We start from the raw sequence: 13,058 nt of genomic DNA on the forward strand, positions 1-13,058 counted from the left end.
CTGGATTTCAGTCCGTCTTTTTTACCTTTCTCAAAAGTAAATTTATACCAGAGTTGTATATATAGAGCAGCGCGGCTACAAATACTATCCAGAAAAAAATACGTTATGTTATTATGGCAGTTGTTGAGTATACCTATTAAAGTTTGGTAATAAGATATATTTGGACATTTTAATATAAACACATATATACAGCTCTGTCTGAAGGAATATTTTTATAACTGTAAATAGATTGGATGTAAAAGGTCAATCTCAGGCATTATCAGTTTTTGACTGTGAATTTGTGGTAATATTTAGCCTAAAATGTTTAACTTGCTAAAGATGCTAAATGGCATATTGTTCTACAGAGAATTTTTTAATTACCCACCCAAAGCACTGAATTCAATTGTTTCAAAAACTTCCATGGCAACACATGTTTAAAATCAAGCATCTAGGCATGCAGTCTTCTTCTCCAATCATTTATCATTATTATCATCATTTGCAGAATGGGTCTCTCTCAGGAGCTCAGTGAATTCCAACGTGGCAGCATTATAGAATACCACCTGTGCAACAAGTAGTGAAATTTCCTTGTTACTAAATATTCTACACTCAACTGTTAGTGGTGTTATAATGAGGTGGAAGTGATTAGGAACCTCAGCAACTCAGCGATGTATTGGTAGGCCACATAAATTGATAAAGCAGGGTCTCGCATAGTGCACAGAGGTCACCAACTTTCTGGAGTCAGTCACTACAACACTCTAAACTTCATGTGGTCTTCAGATTAGCTCATGAACAGTGTTTAGAGAGCTCCATGGAATGGGTTTTAATGGCTACGCAGTTGCACTAAGCCTTACATAACCAGGCACAATGCAATGCATAAGATGCAGAAAAGCATGCTGACACTGTGGCAGTGTTCATATGTTCTGGATGAGAGATGAATCGCACTGGTGTGAAGTTATTTTTCACACGATGGCCTTGGCCCCTTAGTTCCAGTGAAATGTTTCAACACACCAAGACATTTTGGACAGTTTCATACTCCTAGCTTTGTGGGAACAGTTTAGTAAAGCCCCTTTCCTGTTCTAACATGATGGAGTGTCAGTGCACAAATTGGATGGGGGAATTTGGTGTGCAAGAACTTGACTGGTCTGCCAGAGTCCTGACCAAAACCAGATTAAACACCTTTGGAATGAATTAGACTGTGAACCAGGCCTTCTCATCCAACATCATTGTCTGACCTCACAAATATATTTCTGGAAGAATCGTTGAAAATTCCCATAGATACATTCCTAAAACTTGTGGAAAGCCAGAACAGCTGAAGCTGTTATAGCTGCAAAGAGTGAGCTGACATCAGGCATTACGAAAAATGTATATTAAAAGTATCTTGGTTTGTGTGAAATGTGTTTTCTTTTAAAGGTTAACTTAACACTGCCATCACTAATGCTGAACACAAGAAGGGAGAACACTAAGGAAAAAGTGCTGTCCTCATTTCACAGGACGATGTCCTGTAGGTATGAATCACAATTATTCTGAAGAACCTATTGTGTTAAAAATTGTATATGTGAATGTGACTTTTTTTTTTTAGAATAATGAATAAATTAAACTCTTTACATTTCATGAAATCATAATGAAAGGGTTTATTGAATTACTACATCATAAGCAGACAATTTCACAGTTAGTTCATATTTTATGAACACTGCCAAAAAGTTCCAAAAGAATGTGTCTTATTCAGCACTTTCACCCTGAAAAAAAGTAATGAAAGTTAAAATTATTCAACACATATTATCAACATTAAAACAATTCATTCTACATTGTAACTACAGTATCTACACTCTCTCTTCAATTCACAGAAAATTAATAATATAAAGCTCTTATATCAAACAACTCCATTAAACAACCGTAAATTTTGTGTAAAATGAATTACATGAATTACCTTTCCAGCATCACGGCTCTTGGCTCTCAGTTTGTTGACCTGAGATTCAGCAATGTCAGCACGTTCCTGAGCTTCCTCCATCTCATGCTGGACCTTTCTCAGTCTGGACATGTGGGTGTTGGCCTGTTCCTCCTGTTCAGTGCAAGAATATGTTTTATTTAAAAAATATATATGGTCATATATGAGACATATTTCAGTTATGAAGTTGTGCATTCCATATGTAAAGATCACAAAACATTTTACTCACAGCCTCCTCAGCCTGTCTCTTGTAAGCCTTGACTTTGAGCTGCAGCTTGTCCACCAGATCCTGAAGTCTGACCAAATTCTTCTTGTCCTCCTCAGTCTGCATAGATAACAAACTGTTACTGACAGCTAAAGACGAAAGAATTTAGGAACTTAAATATAATAAATATTTAGGTAAATGTGTAATCACCTGGTAGGTGAGCTCCTTCACTCTCCTCTCATATTTACGGACTCCTTTAACAGCATCAGCTCCACGTCTCTGCTCAGCTTCAACTTCAGTTTCCAGTTCACGGACCTTTAATGCCATGATAAATAATCAGCTTTTAATAAATATTAAGAGTACAGAATAGAAGAAAATGGGTGGAGTTCATGTGATGGAATAAAAGTGGTTTTTTTTTTAAATATTTGAATGATATTCAAGAACAACATACCCTGGACTCCAGTTTCTGGAGCTGCTTCTTGCCACCCTTCATGGCGAGGTTCTCTGCCTCATCCAGACGGTGCTGCAGGTCCTTGACTGTGACCTCCAGGTTCTTCTTCATCCTCTCCAGATGAGCACTGGTGTCCTGCTCCTTCTTCAGTTCCTCAGCCATCATGGCAGCCTGAAATTATGGGTGGCATTGGGATTATTGATCAAGCATGAACAAGAATTTTGAAAAGAAAAGAAGGCTTGTAACGTACTAACTTACATCAGTGATAGCCTTTTTGGCCTTCTCCTCAGCATTTCTTGCTTCTTGAACTGCATCATCCACCTCACCCTGAACCTGGACAAGGTCAGACTCCAGCTTCTTCTTGGTGTTCAAAAGACTGGTGTTCTGAATGAAAAAGGAACAACTTTAATGATGTGATTCTCACTCTCTGATGTCTCAAAGTTCTTGTAAAGTAATGAACACCAACCTGAGAGTGAAGCAGTCCAACACGCTCGCTAGCATCAACCAACTCCTGCTCAGCTACTTTGCGTCCTCTCTCTGTCTGCTCCAGAGCGGCTCTCAGCTCCTCAATCTCAGCCACCATCAGACCATTTCTGCGCTCCACCATGGCGACCTGCTCCTTCATGTCTTCCTGTCCTCTGACAGCATCATCCAAGTGCAGTTGGGCATCCTGATTTCAAACAAACAAAAGATATTATCACTGTATGCTTTTAGGTTAATAAAAAAAAACACACACACAAATGATCTACCAACTCACCTTGAGCTGTCCTTGGACATTCCTCAGTTGCTTCTGGGCCTCAGCAGCCTGTCTGTTGGCATGGCTCAGCTGAATCTCCATCTCATTCAGGTCTCCCTCCATCTTCTTCTTGACTCTCAGGGCATCATTCCTGCTCCTGACCTCAGCATCAAGAGTGCTCTGCATGGAGTCAATCACCCTCTGGCTGTTCCTCTTGATCTGCTCCATCTCCTCGTCCTTCTCTGCCAGCTTCCTGTCAATCTCACCTTTGACCTGGTTTAGCTCAAGCTGAACACGAAGGATCTTGGCCTCTTCATGCTCCAGAGTTCCCTTTAATTAAAGGGTTATTTCAAGATAAACTGGAGAAGGGATACTTTTATAAATTTAATTACAAACAAATTAAGATTCTATAAAATACATTACCTCAGCTTCCTCTAGAGCTGTCTGAATTTCAGACTTCTCAGTCTCAACAGTCTTCTTGGCCTTTTCCAGCTCATGGATGCTCTTTCCTGTCTCACCAATCTGCTCAGTCAGATCTGAGATCTCCTCTACAGAGCAAACACAGCCAAGAGTTAGAGTACTTGGAGCTGATATATACAAATGTTTTTGCCACAACATAAGCTGTAAATGAATATAAACATTAGAATCATATCCATATGATCTATAACAAGATAAGCATACGCTGTAGGTTCTTGTTCTCTCTCTTCATGGTCTCCAGTTGATCCAGAGCCTCTTCATATGAGTTCTTCATCTTGAACAACTCAGTGCTGAGAGAACGAGCCTCCTTTTGGGCTCCTTCCAGCTCTGCCTGGCTCTCCTCATACTTCTGCTTCCATTCTGCCAGGACCTAGATTAATTAAAAATAAATTAATTAAATAATTAGTTGTTGTAATGGGTGTATTTCTCCTTTGATGACAGATGTTATGTTTAAACTTTACCTTATCAAAGTTCCTCTGCTTCTTGTCAAGGCTGGCAGCCAGAGAATTAGCTCTCTCCACATCAATCATGAGGTCCTCCACCTCACCCTGCAGCCTCTGCTTGGTCTTCTCCAGTGAGGCACACTTGGAGTTCACAGCCTCAATGGATTCCTCAGCCTCCTGCAGGCGCTGGGCAAGCTTTTTCCTGTTGTTAAAATAATTTTGTATTGATCAAGAGTGAAACAACTGTATAAACTAATTTAAACAATGAAAGCATCATGACTTACTTGGCTTCCTCCAGCTCCTCAGTGCGCTGGATAGCATCAGTCTCATATTTGGATCGCCACTGAGCCACCTCACTGTTGGCCTTGGACATTCCTCGCTGCAGCTCAGCCTTGGCCTCCTGCTCCTCCTCAAACTGCTCTCTGAGCAGATCACAGTCATGACGTGCTGACTGAACAGCATGAGCCAGGGCGTTCTTGGCCTGTTGAAGTGAAAGTTGATTTCAGATTTCGATATTTTATCGTTGAAATGAATTTAAAAGTCTAATGCTGAGAGGATAACAAATTTAAGAGCTAAAACCTAAGAAAGAAATTAGAGGATAATCTGTCTCAGAGTTACTGAGTGTCTCTGTAACTGACTAAAACTTGTCTCTGTTTTTATTAGTAAGTGCTGAAATATAAAAGAAGATAGAAAATAGTTACAACCTTCACTTCCTCCTCAACGTGTCTCTTCAGCTCCTCAATCTGCTGAGTGAAGGCCTGCTTGCCCCTTGTGAGCTGAGAAACAAGAGCTTCTTTCTCCTCAAGCTGGCGTCCGAACTCACCTGTAAATAACACCCATGTATTAAGCCCAGTTTGTTTCATTTCACCCACTGATTGGTTGCACTTTTTAGGTACCTCTATATGACAAATTTCCAGAGACAGACTGTTTTTTTGTTGTACATCACTTACCATTCTCTGTTTGTAGTCTTGCCTTCTGGGCATTAATGTCATTCAACTGACGAACATTCTCATCGTTTTTGGCTTTGAGTTCACTTAGTTGATCCTCAAGAGTCCTGCACATTTTCTCCAAGTTGCCCTGTCAACAAGTAATGTCATATTCATGTTAACAGTTAATGAGCCGCTTTGGCGGTCCTGAAATGCAAAACAAAAAAAATCTTTTCTTTATAAACAATGTCAACACCTTTGCTTTAGCAACAGCCTCCATGTTGCTGGAGAGGTCATCAATCTCCATCTTGTACTCGCTCTTCTCTTTCTCCAGCTTCTGTTTGACACGCTGGAGGTTGTCGATTTGCTCTCCGAGCTCTGCAACAGTGTCAGCCTGCTTCTTACGGAGAGCTGCTGCAGTAGCTTCATGCTGCAGAGTTGATTCCTCAAGATCACGACGCAGTTTCTGGAACTCAGCCTCTCGCTTCTTGTTCATCTCAATCTGAGCAGCTGTTGCTCCACCAGCTTCCTCGAGCCTCTCGCTGATCTCTTCAAGCTCCCTGGAGAGGTCGGCTCTCTGCTTCTCTACCTTAGCCCGAGCTGCCCTCTCAGCCTCAATCTCCTCTTCCAGCTCCTCAATACGAGCCTAGTTTAAAATTATTTGGATTTATCAATTAGAACCTAAACTTAATTAGGTTTATGAATTATGATGAACAATATTCTTTATGAACACTGGTCGTTAGTGTTACCTGAAGTTCTTTGATCTTCTTCTGAAGTTGAGCACCAAGAGACTGCTCATCTTCAATTTTGCTGAGAAGTTGGCTGATTTCAAAGTCCTTCCTTGGTGTGGAAGAAGAAAGGTTTTACGATCATAGTCCATATGATTATTGCAATGCAGTGTGTGAAAAGAAAATTATTTACAAAAAAAGCCCTACTTCTTGATTTTCTCATCAGACTGCTGCTTGTCATTCTCCAGATCCATTATGGATTCCTGGGCCAGTTTCAGATCTCCCTCCAGCTTCCTCTTGGCTCTCTCAAGGTCCATGCGGAGCTTCTTCTCTTGCTCCAGTGAACCCTCAAGCTATAAAATCATGTCAGTTGATTCAAGTGGTTGGAAAGACAATGATTTGGTACTAAACTTCTTTCCATAGAAAACTAAAAACAAACACGTCATTATTATAGTTTCTTACATCATCAACTTGCTGTTCCAGCTTTGTCTTGGACTTGGTCAGAGTGTTGACTTTGTCCTCCTCTGCCTGGAGATCATCCAGTGTTTGCTGATGGGCCTCTTGTAAGGCTTTCTTCTCCTTGGTTAACTTGGCAATTGACTCATCTTGAGATGCCATCTCCTCTGTCAGGTTTTTCACCTGACATAATGTGTATACATTAAGTTTCATTTTGTTCAAGAATTTGCTGAATATTTGAACGTTTAAGGTGTCTATTCAAAGAACAACATTACATGCTTTACTTGAACTAAGAATACAATCAATATGAACTGAACCTTGTTTTCTGTGGCATGTTTCTCCTTCTCCACTTTGGCCAAGGTGAGCTCCAAGTCATCAATGTCCTTCTTTAGCTCAGAGCATTCATCCTCCAGCTTCCTCTTCTTAGCAGTCAGCTCAGCATTGATTTCCTCTTCATCCTCCAGTCTCTCACTTGTCTCTTTGAGTTTGGCCTCAAGCTGGATCTTGCTCTTAATGAGCCCCTCACACCTTTCTTCAGCATCAGAGAGGTTGTCGACTTCCTATAATACATGTTGAACACACAACTTAGATTATTTGTGAGTCATATTGTCCTAGTTTTTTCTTGATCGTAATTTTAACTACACTTTTGTTTTAGCAAATAAATAATGAGAGGATGAGACAAACATGTGGTCCTTTTATATCTAACTTTAATATACATGAACTAGAGTTGTAATATATACTTTTCTCTGCTACTTACTGCAGCCACTTGAAGTTGCAGGTCATTCTTCTCCTGCAGCAGGCCGACCATCTTCTCTTCCAGTTCCTTCTTCTTGGCCAGAGCAGTAGCCAGGTCTGTCTGCATCTTCTCATAGTTCTCCTTCATGTTCTGCAACTCCTTCTCTGTCTCAGCACTCTTCAGAAGAGGCTTGATCTTGAAGTACACTTTCAGCCATGGCCAATTCTTGACATTCATGAAAGAACGGATGTTGTACTGGATGGTGTAGATAGATTCTCTAAAAACCAAACATGAGAGTGTTACTTTTAGTGTCGTAGGATCTTAATATGAGGAAGGAAATAAAAAAGAGAATACAATAGAGTTTAGTATGATAATGTTACCTCCTCTCCATCATCTTCACAAACTCTTTCCTCATGACGTATCCTCTGCAGAGAGCCTGAGTCATGGTCACCAGCTCAGCCAGTTTCTCATCTCTCATCTCCTCAAGAGTGCCCAGCAGACCAGCTTTGAAGAACACCTATTTAATCAATGAAAGCATAAGGACAAGTGCAAATGGACAGTGTTTTGTTAATGTATATTAATATAATGAAGTGTACCTTCGTGTGCCCAAACATGTACTGTGTGTGATCCACATCAATGGAGCCAAGCAGCTTCTCTGAAGCTTTCTTGTTGTCAATGAACTGTCCCTCAGGGATGACACTGGCATTCAACACTTTGTATCTTCAAGAGAGATACAATTACAGTTGTTACTTGGATTTTTCTTCCATCATATTGAAGTTTGCCCTTTACAACAACAATGAATTCATTTTTCCTTTCTAATATTGTAATTTTCTGTCACCTCTGCTTGAAGTCACCATAGAGGATTCTGCTGGGGAAACCCTTTCTGCAGATTCTGATGCCCTCCAGTACACCGTTACACCTCAGCTGGTGGATGACCAGGTAGTTCTCCATAAGGCCTAAGAGTCAGAAATGCAAAACATTTCAAATCTTTTTCTATATTATTACTGTAATTTTTGCAGTTAATAGGACTGTGTGGGTTTTTACCTGGGGTCTTTGTCTCATTGGGAATCAAGCAACGGACAAAGTGAGGATGAGTGCTCCTTAAGTTGGTCATCAGCTTGGCCAGATTCTCCTGTAGATCAGCATCATTAGATAATAGGTTAATACTATTTAAAAATAAGCATTTAATTTTTTTTTAATATATATAAATCTATACATACTCTGAAAAGAGCAGACACAGTTTGGAAGGAACCGCCCTTCTTCTTACCACCCTTCTTGCCACCACCAGCAGCCTCTGTTTTCATAAACAGTAAATTTCATTATTGGAATTGGAAAAATATTTTTCACAGTATAAAATTTGCCTACAGTATGCACATTGTAGCTATCTGTACTGGACACTGGAATTTGTGAGCACTTTTGTTTCTTGCCTTCAGCTCCAGCATGGGCTGCGTAAAGGAAGCACATCAGTTTGTTTGATGACTTCTGGTAGAGCTGCACAACTGAGTCATTCAGTGGGTCCTTGTTCTTGTCCAGCCAGCCAGAGATATTGTAGTCCACTGTACCAGCATAGTGAACCAGGGAGAAGTGTGCCTCAGCCTTGCCCTTTCCAGGCTTTGGCTTCTCAAATGCCTTGGTCTTGCCAAGATGCTGATCGTGCAGCTTGTTCTTGAAAGTTGTGTCAGAGGCCTTGGGGAACATGCACTCCTCTTCAAGGATGGAGAAGATGCCCATTGGCTGAGAAAATGTCACATGTCATATTAAAATTTCAACAGAGGTAACATATGCAGCCATATGTACATTTCTTCCAGAGTAGCTGTTTACCTTCTCAATAAGCTCAATGCAGGCAGCCAAGTCCATACCAAAGTCAATGAACTCCCATTGAATGCCTTCTTTCTTGTACTCCTCTTGCTCCAGGACAAACATGTGATGGTTGAAAAACTGTTGCAGTTTCTCATTGGTGAAGTTGATGCAGAGTTGCTCCAAGCTGTTGAACTGTAATAGTACAAACATGTCTAATTTCATGGCACTAAAGTATTTAAAGTTTAACAAATGTGGTGAAATGTCTCAAGTGCTCACATCAAAGATCTCAAATCCAGCGATATCCAGCACTCCAATGAAGAACTGTCTGGGCTGCTTTGTGTCCAGCATCTCATTGATACGGATAACCATCCACAAGAACATTTTCTCATAGACAGATTTGCACAGAGCTGAGACAGCATTGTTGACCTGCCAAACAAGAATTTATAATTATACAAAACCATATGAATACAGCTATAATGTTTATAATTATAATATGATAATAAAAGTCTCCCTTTTTTAAATTACCTGTGGGACGGTCTGACCTTTGGTCACCATCTCATTGCCAACCTTGACTCTTGGGTAGCACAAAGCTTTCAGCATATCAGCCGAGTTCAGGCCCAATAGGTACGCAATCTTGTCAGCCACTGTTGGATTAAACGATATATAATACCAAATAAATACACTTTACTTCAATTATTTGTCCAATATACAAAGTTTTCACAATAAAAATCATATTATTTTGTCAATTACCCTCAGTGCCATCAGGTTCAGCCTGCTCTTCACGCTGCTTCTGCTTGAATTTCATGTTGCCATGATGCATCACAGCACCAGTCAGCTTGTAGATGCTTAACTTCTCTTCAGCAGTAAAGCCCAAGATGTCAATAGCAGTCTGCAAGAAAAAACATGAAATCAGCTATTAATAAATAAAAGAAATGAAGATATTTATGGTTAAATATAAGATTCTGTGTCAAATGTGATTTTACATCTGTTGCAATGAACTCCTCCACATCATTGATGCTCTTGACAGTAATTTCACCCTGACTGATCATTGGATAGTCATAAGGGTTAGTTGTGATCAGAAGAGCCTCTGAAAGGAGAAATGAAGTTAACTTGTTTTTTGCTCAGAATGTGATTTTAATGGTTTTAAAATTTAAATTTAGCTGTCCTGTCAACATACCCAGAAGTTCAGGCTTGTGGCCAGTCATCAGCTGATAGAAGATATGGTAGCTCCTCTCAGCAGACAACTGGAAGGTGACACGGGACTTCTCCAGCAGATCTAAGGAAAACACATTAATTTTGACACTGTGGACATGAGACATCACAGTCAAGACTGCAAAATGAATCATACATCCATTCATTTTCTTGGCTGTCATTGGGGGTGTTTGAAACTTTTTTCAGTTCTGTTGCTTTACTAATAACGTTCTTCACAGTATACCTTATTATACTTTAATGTTCTGTGAAGATGCAATATGTTCCTACTTAAACTTACACACATGATAACTACTGGGTTACAGTATATAACTTATATATATAGTGTAACCACACTGTACATGCATCCGTGTGTTCCACCACAACAGACAAAATTACTTCTTCTGAAATTAAGTGACTCATCTCTTTATGTGCTGTAAGAGCACTAAACAGATCTGTTACATAATATTTAGAGGTTTTTTTGGAGGGGGGGGGGGGGATTCTAGACATATCAGTTTGATTCTCTTTCCCCAGTGTTTGAATACATTTAAGTGACTGATTAAATATCATTTCTATCACAGATAACTGTAATTTGCACTGTGGTTCAAACTTACACGTTTCAATATCAGCTGAAGACAGCTTGCCAGATGTGCCAAAGTGAATCCTGATGAATTTACCCTAGAGGGGTAGATCTTTATTAATACTGCCTTTCATGAGAGGAAGTAGTAAAAAGCGTATTTACATTAACTCAGTTTTAATCACTTACAAAACGAGAGGAGTTGTCATTCCTCACAGTCTTGGCATTACCGTAGGCCTCCAACAGAGGGTTGGCAGCAACAATCTGATCCTCAAGAGAGCCCTGCAAGAATATATTGTGTTTATGTGAGCTGATCTTCCAAAATCTATTTTCTTTTTTGTCACAAAGACTTTGGTGCTGAATAAAGAATATACCTGCATTTTGCCAGGTGTTGGCTCAGCCTTCTTAGCTCCAAGAGCTGCAATTGTTGCAAAGTACTGGATGACACGTTTGGTGTTGACAGTCTTTCCTGCACCAGATTCTCCACTGGGGATTATGGGACACATTGTTAAAATGCCTTAAAGTTTTTTATAGATTTTTAATGTAGTTTGTATTATACTCACGTAATCAGGACAGACTGGTTCTCACGATCTAAAAGAAAAACATATAAGCATGTCTTGAATAATCTTAGGATTCATTTATTTCCTATCACTTATAAGTAGCTATGTGCTAAGAAACAATTTTTTTCACGCAGTGATTAATGGTCATCTGTTTAAGTCAAAGTCCTAAATGCATTTAAAAGCTTTAATAGGGAATTGATCTTACCAGTGAGCATGAACTGATAGGCATTGTCAGAGATGGAGAAGATGTGGGGTGGAGCCTCAATCCTCTTCTTTCCTCTGTATGCTGCTACACATGTAGCATCATATACAGGAAGCCACTTGTAGGGATTGACGACAACGCAGAACAACCCAGAGTAGGTCTGTATCATAGAGAACAAATATCATTTAAACATTTACAGATCAGCATGATATTTTCATTTCACACACAGCAAAGTGAAAACTTACGTAGATCATCCATGATGCATAACGCTCTTTGAGGTTAAACAACACAGATGGCTCATTAAGGTGGGTCATCATGGCCATGTCCTCCATCTTATCAAACTTTGGAGGGTTCCTGGGGTGGATGTCATCCTCCTTTACAGTGACCGTCTGAATAGAAAATAAAGATCACTTAGAAAACATCAGCTTTCACAGTTTGGCACTATATATTTAATAAACAGATAAAGTACATCGATTATTCATCTACCTTTCCTCCGTCTGTCTCAACAGTGGCTTTACCACCCTCCTTCTTGACAAGTTTCCCCTTGACATACATCTCATCAGGATCAGTCACAAAGAAGGCCGTCTTGGCATCAAATGGAGCAGTCTGGGCCTCAATCCTCTCCTTTTCTGGCTTCCGGAGGTAAATGGACGCCGCGCCATACTGCGCCATCTCCGCGTCTGTGCTCATGGTGGCACTTTATTGGAGACTGAAAATATGATGGATTGACACATAAATCATATACTGTACTTATTATACAACCCATAATTGACATCCATTCTTTTTGATTCATGGAATTTACCTCAGCTGATGCAAACAGAAATTCCTTGGTATCCTGTGTATGTCAAGGTGCTATAAAATAAGTAAAGGTACATCAATGGACATTTTACGCTTCAGTTTAAGGATCCATTCAAAAAGCAAAATTTTCAGTCTCAGTCAAAAAAATGAATAACGGAATATTTAAAAATGTAAAACATAAACTAAATTAGAGCATATAATACACAATAGATAAGACATGGTAGCTGAATGCTTTACTGTACTCACCCGCCTTAGATGCCTGTCAGTTAGAGCAAATGTCCAGAGCTGCTGCTTTTATAGACAACGTCTCTGCTTCCTCAGCATTTACACTCTCCTTAGTTTGGTCATGAATGTCTGACACCTTGCTTCTTGATACTGATATGGTCAAAAATAAATTAATTATTTTGCTTCATTTACTACATATGTAATCCTTCTTTTCTAATACAACATACTTTTAAAAACAATCAATATAGCTGTATTTCTTAATGAAAAAAATATTGCCAATGTATTTTAGTTCATATATTCCTTCAAGTGATTATGCTCATAAATATGGAAAATGTAAAAAAAATAACAATATAGTTAGTGGTAAATTACAACAGTGCTCTGGATGGTTTGTGGGTTATTAATTCTAATAATTCTTGAAGATAAATCGATATTAATTTGATACAGTATATAATAAACTTGTCTGTGTTTCCAACTATCTTTGATATTTTGATAGCCAGTTTTAAACTTGCAGTGCCACTGGTGTATAGTTACAGGACATCAAAATCCAAGACATGTGATATAAAATTCAGAGTCAGACTTTCTGTTATTGCCAGACAGGTGTTATATATAGCTCCTGGGAACATAAT

The 13,058-nt window shown here is 39.4% G+C and overlaps 1 protein-coding gene across 1 annotated transcript; it reads right to left on the reverse strand.

The window, feature by feature from the left end:
* Positions 1-1,590: 1,590 nt before the first annotated feature.
* Positions 1,591-12,471, reverse strand: LOC102083013 (myosin heavy chain, fast skeletal muscle). Its single transcript, XM_019357827.2, has 41 exons — positions 12,454-12,471; positions 12,212-12,261; positions 11,896-12,118; positions 11,655-11,798; positions 11,413-11,569; positions 11,211-11,238; positions 11,022-11,133; positions 10,837-10,929; positions 10,685-10,748; positions 10,060-10,158; positions 9,866-9,969; positions 9,633-9,771; positions 9,408-9,526; positions 9,159-9,308; positions 8,904-9,074; positions 8,510-8,816; positions 8,303-8,376; positions 8,127-8,214; positions 7,921-8,038; positions 7,679-7,802; positions 7,463-7,599; positions 7,104-7,359; positions 6,664-6,906; positions 6,353-6,529; positions 6,098-6,243; positions 5,912-6,002; positions 5,419-5,808; positions 5,187-5,313; positions 4,941-5,059; positions 4,521-4,717; positions 4,255-4,438; positions 3,998-4,163; positions 3,740-3,864; positions 3,338-3,646; positions 3,047-3,250; positions 2,839-2,964; positions 2,581-2,751; positions 2,340-2,444; positions 2,154-2,249; positions 1,907-2,038; positions 1,591-1,715 (listed from the first exon to the last, which is right to left on the reverse strand). The coding sequence occupies exons 3-41, from the start codon at positions 12,097-12,099 to the stop codon at positions 1,698-1,700; spliced, it is 5,814 nt and encodes a 1,937-aa protein (XP_019213372.1). The 5' UTR covers positions 12,100-12,118; positions 12,212-12,261; positions 12,454-12,471; the 3' UTR covers positions 1,591-1,697.
* Between the last annotated feature and the right edge of the window lie 587 nt (positions 12,472-13,058).

This window comes from Oreochromis niloticus, linkage group LG4 (assembly GCF_001858045.2).
Source record: "Oreochromis niloticus isolate F11D_XX linkage group LG4, O_niloticus_UMD_NMBU, whole genome shotgun sequence".
In the NCBI taxonomy this organism is placed as follows: Eukaryota; Metazoa; Chordata; class Actinopteri; order Cichliformes; family Cichlidae; genus Oreochromis; species Oreochromis niloticus.